General features: G+C 39.2%; 1 protein-coding gene and 1 long non-coding RNA gene across 2 annotated transcripts in view; one reads left to right on the forward strand and one right to left on the reverse strand.

The window, feature by feature from the left end:
- MSRB3 (methionine sulfoxide reductase B3) overlaps positions 1–453 on the reverse strand; it is a 157,410-nt gene extending 156,957 nt beyond the window's left edge. Inside the window, 1 exon segment of the mRNA XM_081249369.1 lies at positions 3–453. Coding sequence (XP_081105495.1) covers positions 3–366 — 364 coding nt within the window. The 5' untranslated portion in view covers positions 367–453.
- On the forward strand, positions 378–11,497 carry LOC308625326. Its single transcript, XR_014017082.1, has 3 exons — positions 378–465; positions 4,189–4,972; positions 8,670–11,497. It is a non-coding gene; the product is annotated as an uncharacterized lncRNA (long non-coding RNA).
- Positions 11,498–15,118: the final 3,621 nt, after the last annotated feature.

Consider the following 15,118-nt stretch of genomic DNA (forward strand, 5'->3'; position numbering starts at 1 on the left):
CCCTCCCTTCCTCCCCGGCTCCGGGCGACGGACGGGGCGGCGGGAGGCATGACGGGAAATTCCTGGGCACTGGCAGCCGAGTCCAAATATGAGCATAGGAGACGAGCGAGGGAGGATCGCGGATCGCGCCCGCCGCGGACGGGGCCCGCTGCCCGGGCCTCGGCGGCCGCCAACTCCCTCCTCCTCCAAATCCTCCTCCTCCTCAGCTGCCGCCCCAAGGCCGCCGGCTGCCGAGTGCAACCGGGAGGTGGAATCCCTCTGCCAGAGGGCATCCCTTTCCAGTGTTGGGGCCCAAGAGCAGAGCGGCGCATCCCACCCATGGGTCCCGCCTAAGACCCCTGAAGGGGTAGAAAAGAGAGGAACCATCACGAGGAGAACCGACAGCGAGCCAGGGACCTGCGGGAAGACATTTAAGGGGTTTGAGAAGACTCTTGCGATGCCCCTAATCAGCTGGGAGCTTTGTGAGTAAGTGGATAAAAATATCTGGCAAGCGCTTCTCTCGTGTGGTCAGGTGAGGCTGGAGCGGCACTGCCAGTTATGCACACACTCAGGTGAGCCATCCTATACAAAATGAACAGGCATTATAATATATAAAACACCCCCCTGCATTCCAGGTGAGTGGGCCCTTTACACCAGGTGTGTGTGTAGGGTGAGTGTGTGTGTGTTTAGCCAGAGTTACAAACGGGCTCTCCCCAAACTTATATTTGAACACCATATATGGAGTTGAGGCAGACTGGCTGACAATAGTTTTTCATATTAGCTAAATGCTGATATTTATTTAGATTAGTCATTCTTTTCACCTCCAGCCTCTCTTCATCCCCCTTACATTAGTTTTGTATTTCTTGTAGCTTTTCTGAAGGGCAGTGGTGAAATTTATTCAAAAGGTACTACCTCTGACGACCAGAAATGTCAGTCCCCGATGTTTAATTACAGGCCTAAGCCAATAGTTGCCTGACTTTTCTCTGGCACTGATAACTCCTCCAGTAATCAAGGCCAAATGACCTTAGCTTTTCAAGAGGACATAATTATGTCTAATTACTACTTTTTTTTTTTTTTTTTTTTTTTTTTTTTTTTTTTTACTGGCACTAATGGAACAGGCCCTGGAGATGTAGGATGTTATATAATTACTTGTGACCATTTTAAGATGCTACAGAAATGATTCACTGATGCAAAATACTTAAGGGGTAAAAGTCAAACAGATTTAGAGTGTGGATTATTCTAACATGACCTAAAGTACGGTAATTTGTACATCACACTATTTGTTTGAAAATGCTGTATTTGAAAATTAGAAACTTTGTTTCAAAACGAATTCAATTCTGGCAAAGTATTAAGGCCCATATGCCAAAAACCAGTCCTTTTGCAAGTGGTTCCCCTTAAATCATCTGGTACTGAGAAACACCACATCCCATGAATTATTCCTGGCAAATGGGCAGATTTCACCCTCAATGTACTAGCAGTGATAACGAGACAAAGGGCAGATGACCTAAGTAAACTAACAGTAAATAAAATGTAATACAGTAAATTAGGGATTTAAAAGACACACGGCATTATTATTCAACTTAAGTATCTAGAAGCTGGTTATCTTAAAGGGGATATTCAGGAAACACTTTATGCATTCTCTCCCTTTCCTCTTTTTTGTATATTTTGTATTACAAAGACACTTTTCTTATTCATTTCCCCCACAACGTGTAGTATAATTCTTTGCCCATAGTTTTTTTTTTTCTTTTTTTTTACTTTTATTTTTGGCTGCCGTGGGTGGGAGGAACGCAGGATCTTTTGTTGCAGGGCGCTTCATTGCCCCGCACGGAGCCCCGCACCAATTTCTCTCTAGTTGTGGCGCGTGGGCTTAGTTGCCCCGCGGCATGTGGGATCTTAGTTCCCCAACCAGGGATCGAACCCGTGTCCCTTGTATTGGAGGGTGGATTCTTAACCACTGGACCACCAGGGAAGTCCCGCCCATAGCTTAAATGTTTGTTTAAAAACAAAAGTAAAATGAGCACAGTCATTTGTAGACTGACATATAGGAGCTCCCTAAGTGTAGAGAAAAGCTTGTTTCAAAGGGCTGTTGGCTATATTTAAAATATTTTAGTTGACCTTAAGTACAAAAACATAAAATTACAAAGAATGCAGTATACCACTGCATGTTAAGATAAGTGGAGGGTTAATGAATTGTGTCAACTGCTGACTTGACAGCCATACCAGCGGCTGTTCTAAAGGCTTGAATAAATATGCTAAAGAGGGGAGAAAAGAACAAAAGTTACTGAGTACACAGTAAGTGCCAGACACTGTGCTAGTTGTTTTACACATGGTATTTCATTTAATTCTTCCAAATATCTTCGAGCTTTTTATTTTGTATCCCTATTTTACAGCTAAGTAGAGTCATAGATAAGTAAATTATGCTACTAAGACGGGTTAAAGTAGTATTGGAATTCAAATCTCATTTCAAAGTCCACAGATATTTTTACTGTACTAATCTACATTAAAAATAAAACAAAACAAAACAAAAACCAGGGTATTCAAAACCTGTATTCATTGGGCTCTTGTGGTTTTAAGTAACTGGTGTGCACTTAGGTTACCTCAAGTAAAAGGGGTAAAGAATACATGTGGAAATAAGACCAGAGACTTAACCGGCTTGTCAGGTCATCCTTGGTGGGCCCGGGGGTGGGGGCCTGTGCCTTTGATGGGTACCAGAAACAGGAAAGCTACTACCCTCTGACCACATTCCTAAGAGTTTTGTAGTTTAAATCATACATTTCACATGTTTTCTCTTTGTTATTATAATCTTAATGACAATCATGTTAACATATTATCTTAAACCATGTTTGTTTTTAAGACAAAGGACCCAGAGGAGGTAACTGTTTCCTTTGCTTCCTATATACCATCCCTCCCCCAAGCCAGTGGTGTGCTAGTAAATATTTAACAACCAGATCTGGAGGAAGGAGGCCTGAAGTGTAACAAAACCCAATTTATGTGGGTGTAACACTCCCACCAGCCCGAGTCTCTGGAGGCAAAGCTGGGGAGAGATGCCCTCAACCAGCTCTTTGGCCCCTGTGAGCCAGTCCCAACACACCACTGCCCCAACCCCTCAGAACTGTCCTCAGAACGCAGCAAAATCCAAGTTGCACAACCACAGCTTTTCTACTCTGGCTCCCACTACCAGCTGCCAGTTCTCCTCTATAGCTCATAATCAAATGCCTCAGCGGGGAGAGTTTGACTCTATCACCACAGTCCCTCTTGGAGAAAGTTCTGGTATGAGGTTATCTCATAAGCCACTGAGCAGCCTGTGGATTGGCTACCTCTGAGCCAGGTGTCCTCTCCTACTTCTGCAGCTGTAGCTAGGGTGGAAGGCTCACGTGCTACACAACATGGTCACCTGTACTAAAGAAACAGACTGTGCTGCTGCGTTTCTAGGGCATTGCAGTTGGGGCAGCCTCTTTCAAAGGGAGTCTGTAAGCATGGCAGGCATTCAAGCTACAGTCTCTCTGACATACTATTCTCAACTCTCTCAGTAAATCCCCTCAGCCGTTATGCAAAGCTTTGAGACAGTCCCCACTCCACATACCCAAGGGAACATCTTGGGTGGATGCCAACAATTGCAAACAGGAGAAAGGTCACATTCGGACTAGATATTATTCAAAAGCCCTCAGGCAGGGTGAGAAACCCTAAGTTAGTACTTCAATTCAATGAACAGTTATCAAGTGCCATCGTTCTAAACCAATAATGATCAATTGGAAAGTAAGGGAATTAATTACCTCCTAGGAGGATGTAACAGATCCTCCAGAAGGAAGTTTTTCTAACTACACTCAATCCAAACTCCCAAAATTCTGCTTTCCTATCCTGCGAGGTAGAATGTTGTCACTCTGACCCCTGCTGAGCACACTGTTTTATACTGACGGAAGCATGCCCCCGTGCCTCAAGCAGCTAGAGTGGGAAGAGAGTTGAGGAGAACTCTTCTCAGCATGAGGGACACAGAGTCAATGCTGACTGGCTAAGAGAGACACAGAACATCTTCTCTCATTCTGAAAAAGGATTTCCTCTTCCATGACAACCCTCCAGCCCCCAGTCACCAAACACACTAAAATGACAAGGACTCCTAAAGGCGGAAGACTGAATTAAAGTGAGCATTTTCCTTCTTGTCTTGGTAAAATGGTTTGCCTGCATCTCAAACGGTATTTTTTAATTTTACAGTTGAGGCCATCCCTTTTGTTGATTAATTCTGAAGAGATTTGAAGAATGTATTCCCATGATTGACGTGCTGCCTGATTCTACCAGCTTTGGCTGTGGATATGCTACAACAAGTAATAAATATTTAACAAGATGACTTTCAATATTGTAGAGAACGAAATAATCCTCTCTAGACCATCAAAGCTGCTTGGCTTTTGGCACGATTGTACCACATGAAGTGGCATACCCAAAATCAACTACACACACAGAATAAGGGGGCTGGGAGAGAGGGACAAGAATGAAATTTTAAGTTGGTACAGGAAGATTCTTTTTTTTTTTAATTTAATTTTATTTATTTTTTTATACAGCAGGTTCTTACTAGTCATGTATTTTATACATGTTAGTGTATTAGTGTCAATCCCAATCTCCCAACATCCCTCCAACACCCCCCGCCATCCCTGCCACTTCCCCCCGCTTGGTGTCAGTAGGTACAGGAAGATTCTGGCGGGAGACTTGATTCTACTCTTTCACTCAGTCTGTTCCTGAGTGCTTCTTATATTGAGAGCATCTCACAGCATGGTGTGTGTGTCCAGTGTTTAAAGGTGTGTTTTTTTCACACAACTTACCCATAACTGCAAACCAGCTCCTTCATGTGTTGTTCATCCAAAGAGGCTCCAATAGGAGGTAGAGGAAACCCTGGCTGTGTTGGGCTTCCTGGGAAATGGTATGCTGCCCTCCAAAATGGTGCTTCATTACAGGATTTTCTGCAGTAGTTTTACCGTTGCCATTAAAGCTTCTGGGACAATGGGTAAGTTACTTAATTACTCTAAGCCTTGATATTCTTTTTTCTCTGTATAATGGGAAAATAAAGGTACCTACCACTCATGATGCTTAGCCCTAGCCCCATGCTAGCAAATGGTAAATCCTTAATAAAGATCAATATAGTACTAATGTGATTAACTTTCAATCACCACAAAGCCACTCTCTGCCTTTAAGCCTTATCTGATAGGAGTTCCTCTGTCTGAAATGACTCATAGTTTCTCTTCAGAGTCCTACACTTGTATTCATAATCACCTCTTAAGGAAGTCTGTCCAGATTTAGTAATCCTGTCAACACATATTTTCTTCAAATTTACTTTTTATATTTATACCCAAGGTTACTAATAGTAACTATGTTTTCAAATATATTTTTAACTTCCTCAAAGTAATCAGAAGGCTACACACTTATATGATTATTCAAAATATTTTGTGAAAACCAGTTTTAGAATTGCCATCAAAATAAATGATACATTTTGAAAAATATCTTCAATACAGGAAAATCATCTTTGCATTCTTTCATTCATTCAACAAATATTTACTGAATGCTTCCTATATGCTGGATAGACAATGAACAAGATAAACCAGTAAAATATTTAGTATGTTAGTGATAGAGAAATAAGGCAGGGACGGTTGCTGAAAGTGTTGGGGAAGTAACATTAAAGACATGGAAGAAAGAAGGAAGCCATGCAGTATCTAGGAAAGGAGGAACAGCAAGTGAAAAGGCCATGCCCAAGGCAGAGGCAGGCCTGCCCTGTAGGAGGACCATCCAGGAGGCTGGATGAGGAGAAGAGGGTGAAAAGGGGCCACGGGGGGGAGAGCACTAGAAGGTGTGGCCTGAGTCATTATAAGGACTTTGGCTTTTATTGTGAGTGAGATGGGAAGCTACTGCAGGGTTTTGAGCAGAAGAGCGACATGATCTTACATTGGCTCTTCTGTTAAGGCATGCAGAGACAGAAAGGGAGACCAGTTAGAGGGTCTTGAAGTAATCCAAGTGAGAGGTAATGGTGATTTTGGAGTAGGAAGGAGGAAGTGGAGGTGGTGAAAAGTGATCAAATTGTAGAGAAATTTGGAAGAAGCGGCGCAGAAGATTTGCTGACAGACCAAGTGTAGGGTGTGAAAGAAAGGTTAAGAACGTCCCTATACTTTTTTTTACTTTTTTTTTTTCTGAGCATTACAGAATTGCCATTTCCTGAGCTCTGGATGACTTAGAAGTTGGTGGTGGGGTAGTATTTTAGAAGCTCAGTTTTGGACATGTTAAGTTTGAAATGACTTTTAAACATACAAGATAATGTTCATCTAGACCATTAAATATGAAAATTGCATGTATAGGGGAATGTCTGGGCTGCAGATAGTATATATGATATCTAAATCCTGAGAAGTCCCTGGATTGATTAAAAAGAAAAAAAAAAATGCCAGCAGGGCCACTGAGAAGGTGAGGCTAAAAAGGTAGTAGGAAAATCAGTCAAGTATGGAGGCCTAGGAAGCAAATGAAGCTTTTTTTTCTTTCTTTCTTCAATTTATATACTTAGAATATATTCTTTGTGGAAAAAGACAGAAATTATTTAGAATCAAAATAGGATAGATGAATAACCAAATAAAGTTGTATCCTTTTTATGCTTTAAATGAGTAAACATAAAATATTAAAAATGATTTTATTTTGTGACTTATAAATCGACTCTGAAACTTACCCTAAAAGATAGTCTCTAGATATCTGAGGAATAGCAGCACTGGAATACAGGTATATTCTACCATTGTAACCACAGTGAAAAAGCTATCCCTATAGGTCAAATGGCCAAATACCAAATATTTGTGGTGTGTAAGTGACAAGGTCTATCAGACAGGTGGGAATAAAGACATCCCTTCAGAGGTGGAGAGGAACTTTTGTGAGGCTCAAATATATACAAAGTGGTTTGAAAACTGTTGTTTAAAGTATTGTACAGATGTTGCTTTTATAGTTTTTAAAGCTGGTCGTCATAAAAGCAGAGAGAGAAATAAACTTGCAGTTGGCAGATTTCTCTTCAAACTCTGGCTATGCCATGTGATAGTTGTGCATGATTTTACAGTTCACATCTCTGGGATTTGGTTACCTTATCTTTAAAATGAAATAATACCTGCTCTGCCTGTTCTGCAAGATGTTGGTGGAAGTCGAATGATAAAATGAGGGAGCTTTCAAACTACTGATATCTAAAGCAAAAGTCATGATTGAGGCGAGGTGCATTTTTCTAAATTCACCAACTTTTGTTTCTTTGTATAAGCCACGGTTCTCTATGTATCTTGAAGATACCTCCTTGAGATCCCAATTAAAAAAAAAAAAGTTCCTCTAAGGAAAATGCATACATACACACAAGCCCACAAAATTTGGTATACAATTGCACACTGATCGAAAATCACTTTGGAAAGCAATAGGAGTTGTAATTTCTTATGTGGAAGAGAAAGCTAATGAAAGTATCATCTAAAAAACAATTAGTGTGTAGCAGGCTATGGGGCAGATCAGAAGAGGATAGCAGTGTTGGGAAGGCAACCCAGGCAGATGCAGAAACACAAGCTTGAGGTAATGAGAGCCCCTAGTCTAAGATGGTAGCTGTGAGACTAGAGATGAACAAGGAGATGTGATAAGAATAGTTGCCAGATAAAATGCAGTATGCCCAGGTAAATTTGAATTCTAGATAAACAACAAATAATTTTTTAGTATATCCTAAATATTGCATGGGGCATACTTACACTAAAACATTATTCACGGTTTATCTGAAATTCCATTTTAACTGGGCATCCTGTATTTTTATTTGCTAAGTCTGGCAACCCTAGAGAGAAACCGGTGAACTTATTCCTACCCTCATCCCCATGTTTCTGAGGCAGATTCTGAAACAACAAACAAAACAATGTGTACAATGTGACCACTGTGAAAAGGACAGAGTCATTAAGAGCTAGTCCAGCTCTTTTGTGGATCCTGAAGAGATCAATAAGGATGTCAAACAGTTCTTCACAGACCTATTTATTTCCCAGACAGGGCATGAGAGTTACTAATATTGTGATTATATTCTATTCTCCATATATGAGTTTCGTACTGTCCAGTACAATCTACTTGAATGTGTGTGTGCACATGTGTGTTTAATGTATGGGCTAATTAGCAAAAGAACCACTGGCTCACTGTTGCCCTGGACAGAAACATGAATTGGAGGACCCAAGTCTGTCCATCATCCACCACCTAAACACACACACACACACACACACACACACACACACACACACGTGCACGTGAGACTGGGCAGGGAAGTTTTTTCCCTATGCAGCCCAAGCCTGTGGTCTTACTTGATTGGACAGTGTATGGTATGAGTGGGAAGGAAGAAGTTTAAACAATAAGGTCCCTTTCAGTGGAGAAGTAGGAACAGTTGAAATATTCAAAGAAGGAAATCCATTTGAGGTGATATTACAAACCCGAAGGCAGGACAGGCAGGAGCATTCAAGGTGACTTTCTCCATCTAAAAGCTTAAGGCCTTTAAGGTTTTCTCATCTCCTGGGTAATACAGGTGAAAATCCAAAATAGAACTGCAGAACTTTAACCCTTATCTCTTCTACTTTGTAATTCTGTTCTGAAATTACCTTCACCCTGTCCTAGTGTCTCACTCTGTGGAGGCGGAAAAGTCATGAGAGCAAGGAGAAAGGGGTCTGGTTTCACTCCTCTTGTAGGTATAGCGGCAGACTAGGATTCCCAACCGATGATCAGCAGTACCCAAGGACAGCCCACAGTGAAGCTGGAGACCACAAAAAGCCCACAGCCCACACCTCTGGAGAGCATTTTGGAGAAGACAGGTGGAGGATAAAGTAAGGCCAAACCTCATGGCTGGCCGGTGACTTGGTGAAGGCTGTCCCTGAGCAAAAGTGAGTTTTGCAAATTTGGGGGTAGTAGAGATATGGAGCAAGACATTGCAGGACTTGAATACTGATTGAACTCGAGCAACAGTAATAGAGAACTTTGAGAAGGAGCCTATATTCTTCTTTCGTGACTCCCCATAGTGTGATGAGTGCTCAATAAATGCTGTTGGCCAACAGCATTTAAATTGGGGATGGGGGAGAGGGGCACGAGGTTTGAAGGGGAAGGTGGGAGATGGTTAAGGAAGAATTTATGTATGTTCAACGGTCATAGAGAAAACAAATAGACCAAATAAAACTATTAGCCTTTTAACTTTCCACAGTTGTGTAAAATGAAATAAAAATAGTTAGTTCCTTCTAAAAACCATTATATTCTGTTCCCAGTGGTAACAATTATGACTAGAACTGAAATGAAAACATATAACTATATCACAACCAAAGCTCTGAAAACTCAAGATATTTAGTGGAAAGAAATCCTGAAGAAACACTTAGTAGAGTGTTTGAAGTAAAAGCAAAGCATTAAAACAATAAAAACATTTTCCAAAGGAAACAAATGATGCCCAGCTAATTTCATGTCACTTCACAGCAATAAGGAAAAAAAACGTTGGAAAATATATACATTATGTAAGCAATTATGTTATAACATGAAGGAAATAGCTCTGAACTGTTTCCAACTTTGCCTCTAAAATTCCTTTGGTGTGATGGATGAACATATTATTTCCTGTTCTTGTACTCTGTGGGAAGTAACACACCCATTTTAATCTTTGTCACTTTTTCCTATATCAACATTCATGGGAGGAATTAGCACCGATAATTCTCCCAAGGTTGATATCTCATAGTCAGAAGTCTTGTGGCAGTGGGTCTCAAACTTAAATATCAGAATACCTGGAGAACTTGTTACTATCCTGGGATCTCTCCCAGATACAGTGATTCAGCAGGTCTGGTGAGAGATTCAGGAATCTGCATTTCTAACAAGTACCCCAAATGATTCTAAGACAGGTGTTCCACAGACCTTTCTCTGGTTTAGAATAGCAAGGGTAATTTTCATGTCTACTTTCCGACTGAGGAGGATAAGTTTTGAGCTCTTTTTTCTATAATGCCCATAAGAATGGTGGAAAGGATTACAGGAGAATACATGAGAGTATACATAACACAGCTTTCATGACCTTTACAGGAAACTCAAATAACTACAATTTTTGATTTATAATAAGCTTTGAAATGAGGCACTGAAAGATTCTGAGTTGCATCCTGAGTCATCAGTCATTAATCTCCCCATAGTTTTAACACTGTGAATATTTTATTGTATTCCTTGAAAATTGGTTATTTTTAAATCAGGTTATAACTCCTAGGTAAGTGGAATATTAAAATTTTTTAAAATTACTCCAGGCAAATGGGAATTTTCTGTACCAATCTAATACTAGAATATGATACACTTTATGAAATACAGTTGATCCTTGAATAATACAGGAGTTATGGGTGGCAATCCTCTGTGCAGTCAAAAATTCAAGTATAACTTATAGTCAGCCCTACCTATACTCGGTTCCTCAGTATCTGCGGTTCTGCATCCACCAGTTCAACCAATTTCAAATTCTGTAGTATTTACTGTTGAAAAAAATCAGAATATAAGTGGACACATGCAATTCAAACCCATATTAAAGGTCAACTGTACTTTGTTATAGTATATATTTTTTTCTGAACATAATGAAAATAGCATTCTTCTCCAGACATTTAAATTACATAGGGCAATATTTATTCCACCAATGTCCATACATAATGTTCTGTTTGATAACTAAGTAGTGTTCTAAGTATACTCAGCTGTTCCTGGGGAAAACCAAGAAAAGTGATTTTGATTTTCCATGTTATTTAAGCATAGTGGAAAATGAAAATGAAAATTTATATAATTAGGCAGTTTTACTTAGATATGATACATTGTAACTTTTGAAAATGTGGTTTTATTTAAATGGGATATATCGAAATGTGGTTTATTTAAATGTGAAACAATGTATAATTCATAATGATGAATAGCAGAATGAGTGGCCAGTCAATAAGGCTCATGGCTAGCTCTCCGAATGTGCAAACAGGATTCAACAACCCACATTACTGTTCATAACCAGTCTCTCTTCTTCACTGTCTGCTTCTTTCTCATCCCTATTGCTCCTGTTATCTTCCAGGGATCTACACCACACAACAGAGCCTCAATGATACCAGATATATACCACATAAAATTAATTTGTAAGACTCCTATTGTTAAAAGATTATACCAGCCTATATATTTAGAGTCACATTAAGGAACATTGCAATAACACAGGACTGATTTTGGACAATCATTTTCAAGGTTTAATGTCTTCTGTTGGTGAATCACAACTGGTCCTTTCCAGTCAGGCTGACATCACTCCTCTAATGACTGACACTACCCTAGTTCCACGGATGATAATTCTTGAATGCTGTCATAATCAGGATCTTAATCTCAATGTTACTCACATTGAGAAAAAGAAATTTACATTTAGATTTTCTGCCTCTTTGAAGTAGAAGTACTGAGCATAAAAACAATTTTTGGACACAATAGTTGGGCAAAACTAATAATAAAATGAGTAATTTAGGAGAGATAAAAACTAACAAGGTATACTGTTTCAAAGTCAAATAAAAAGGGAGAATACATTAGTTTCAAAAGAACAAAAGTAGTTAATGGTGAAGAAGAACAACCAGTTTTAGAAATAAAGGAAGATGTCAAAACTTCTGGGCTTTCAAAACTGCACCCAGTCAGGATATACCAGAGTATTCACCATTAATATGATGTTTACTTTAGATTTTTGGTAAATATCTTTTATCAGATTTAGGAAGTTCCCTTCTACTCCTATTTTGCTAAGAATTACTTTTCTATGAAAGGATATATGGATTTGGAATTTTATCAGATGATTTTACTGCATCTATCTGAGATGATCATACTAAATTCACTTATTTTGTCAGTGGGACAAGTTACATTGGTTTTCTAATGTCAAACTAATCTTGCATTCCTGGAATAAATCCAACTTGGTCATGATATGTAATTCTTACTCAGATGTTGCAGTTTGGCTTGCTGACCATTTTGGTTTGTTTGGGATTTTTGCATTTATTCAGGGGGCTTGCCCTATAAATTTTCCCTTTCTGTTTGGTTTCTGCATCAAAGTTATGTTAATCAGTCCACTCCCTTTCTCTATTTGCTGGAATAGGAAATATATCATTTCAAAAAGGAGGCACTGAAGAGATTATAGGTTTTCCAAGGTCTCTCTCATGCGTGAGCATTGTTAAGGGTGACTACAATGAAAAACAAAGGGATGTTAAAAATAAATCACATTATCAAGTAGTTGGTTTCACAGAGCCTGATTTAGAGATGGTGACAGGGATATATGACAGCATTTTACATTATTTCACTTAATTCTCTCAACTGCATAATAATCATTGTTTTAAAAATGAGGAAATTGAGTCTTAGACTACGTGACTTACCTAAGGTCACACAACCAGGATGTGTTAAAGTTGAAATGTGAACATGGTTCTCTCACTCCAGAGACTGTGCTCTTAAACCACGCCTCCTTTTTCCCCCCTCTCTCAATATAGGAATCCAGTGTTTGGAAGACCTTTCATATACCTGCTAACTGTAACAACCCACACATCTGCCACCAAAATAAACACAGCCTTTTCCAAAGTGCTGTAGAAAGTCTAAAATGTCTGAGCTTCATCACCAAAGGTTGGTAGCGATTCAAAATATACTAGCAGGGCTTCCCTGGTGGCGCAGTGGTTGAGAGTCTGCCTGCTGATGCAGGGGACACTGGTTCGTGCCCCGGTCCAGAAGATCCCACATGCCGCGGAGCGGCTGGGCCCGTGAGCCATGGCCGCTGAGCCTGTGTGTCCGGAGCCTGTGCTCCGCCAATGGGAGAGGCCACAACAGTGAGAGGCCCGTGTACCAAAAAAAAAAGAAAAGAAAAGAAAAAAGAAAAATATATATACTAGCAGAGGAAATCAAATTAAGAAGATGAAGTAAAGACAATTATGGAAATCCTAATTAAGGTAAGCATTCAAATATATGTAATAAATGTTTGTGGAGAAATTTTGTAAAATACATATGTAATCTAACAGATTGGAATTCACTGCTAAATCTTGGAGTATTTCCCTCCAATAGTACATATATGATATATTCCTTTCACTCTAGATACATAATTCTTCACTTTTAACAACTCTGGTATAAAAATTCATTTTAGAATACATGGTGTCTTAAAAAATCACTGTCAAAGTTATAAAAGAAAAAAAATTGCAGTCTAACCTGCATTATTTCCCATTTCTTCCAGGGAATTGATGTTTGCTTTTATCTGGGGGAACTACTAACTGTAAACACTTTAAATTCTCTCTTTGCTCGAAGATTTTTTGCACCACGCTGGTGGAAGGAACTGAAACCAGTCTGAATGAGGATCAGCTGGTTCTTTTGCGGTCCCCTTCCAGATGGGACATTTACCCTGACTCTGAGGTTGTTCTAGCTTTATGGTAGGGTCTTCTATCAGAATCCATCCACATCTTTGGTGTTACTTTTATTGTTGTTTTCCTTTCTTACTTAGTGCCAGAGAAAATGCTGCCTCTTCTAACTAACAGTATCTTAGATGAAATGCAGTATATTTGAAATAATGATTATGCAACTTAAGAAACACATAGACAATATTTTCCACAGCTTAAGTATTCCTCAAAGACATTATTTTAATGATTGCCCATGATTCATATAATCCATAATTCATTATTTATTCTCACTTTTGTGGATTTCAATTGCTTCTAATTTTTATTACAGAATAAAGCTGTAATGAACATCATTTTCATATCTTCATGTCATCCTGATGATTTCTTCAGAATAAATTCCTAAAAATTTATTGGACTTCAAAATTTATTGGCAAAACTATGTATTGCCAAATTGACCTATAGAAATGATCATCACTTTACATAACTACCAGCATTAACATAAGGGGCCTACTTTCCCTAAACTTAAGAAAAATTGTAAAGTTTCATATGTAAAAAAACTTTCTCAATTGCTGATTAATTTGCATTTATATCTGTGGCTGACTGTTTCATATTTTTGTTGGCCATTTGTAGCTCTTCATTTGTGGGTCATCTCCTGATGTCATTTGACTATTTTTCTATTGGGATGTTAGTCTTTTTATGTTAGAATAATTTTTACTTGTAGAATATTATTGCAAATCATATATAGTGCTAACATCTTTGTCTTTTCATTTGTTCTTAGACTTTTTGGATGTACTGATCATTTTAATATAACCAAACATGTTTCTTTATAGTTTCTTTCTTTGTTTCTGTGCTTAACCCTCTATCAAATGTTTTCCTCTGATTTTTTTTCTTTTTTTTTTTTTTGCAGTACGCGGGCCTCTCACTGTTGTGGCCTCTCCCGTTGCAGAGCACAAGCTCCAGACGTGCAGGCTCAGCGGCCATGGCTCACGGGACCAGCCGCTCCTCGGCATGTGGGATCTTCCTGGACCGGGGCACGAACCCGTGTTCCCTGCATTGGCAGGCGGACTCTCAACCACTGCGCCACCAGGGAAGCCCTCTCTGATTTTTTTATTAGTTATTTTGTGACTATTTCTCAACTCTTTATTCCTCCTGGAATTTATCTGGGTATGTGTAGAAGACTCTTTACAAGTGAAAACACAGAAGACTGAAACTACTGTAGATACCACATTGATGATATAAAATCTAATGTGAAAACAGAACTGAAGTGAATTCAAAAAGAAAACGGCTAATCTGCCCCCTTATCCATTCTCTTCCCTAAACCAAATGACTCTATGTTTGCATATTATTCTCGTTCTCATTGTTTCCAGCTAATTGCTTAGAACAGTGCTCTTCAAACTTTTTTTACTTCATGGCACTGAAAGAAAAGGATAATCATTGTACAGCGCCCTGGTTAAATGGAGGAAGCTACTTAACAGCCTGCCAGAGGTCACTAGGCCTTGAGCTCCACCACTCCAAGTCCTAGTGCTACTCTAAAGGCTACATCTAAATGGTACATCTGTAACCATTTGTGGCACATCAGTTGGGAAGTCCATAATATTTCTGTCAGTTATCATGTTCCTCTGAAAGGAACCCTTCTCCAAAATGTTACTAGGGTCTATAAATCAGATGCTGGTAGTGAGGTAGAGAAGCCCGACTATGACTGTCAAATAAAAAGAGAGCACTGAACAAAGTAAACTGAACATTTGTTGTGTTATTGGGACATATGAAATTTTTGTGAAAGAATCCTC

This window comes from Mesoplodon bidens (genome assembly GCF_964165515.1).
Source record: "Mesoplodon bidens genome assembly, chromosome: 11".
In the NCBI taxonomy this organism is placed as follows: Eukaryota; Metazoa; Chordata; class Mammalia; order Artiodactyla; family Ziphiidae; genus Mesoplodon; species Mesoplodon bidens.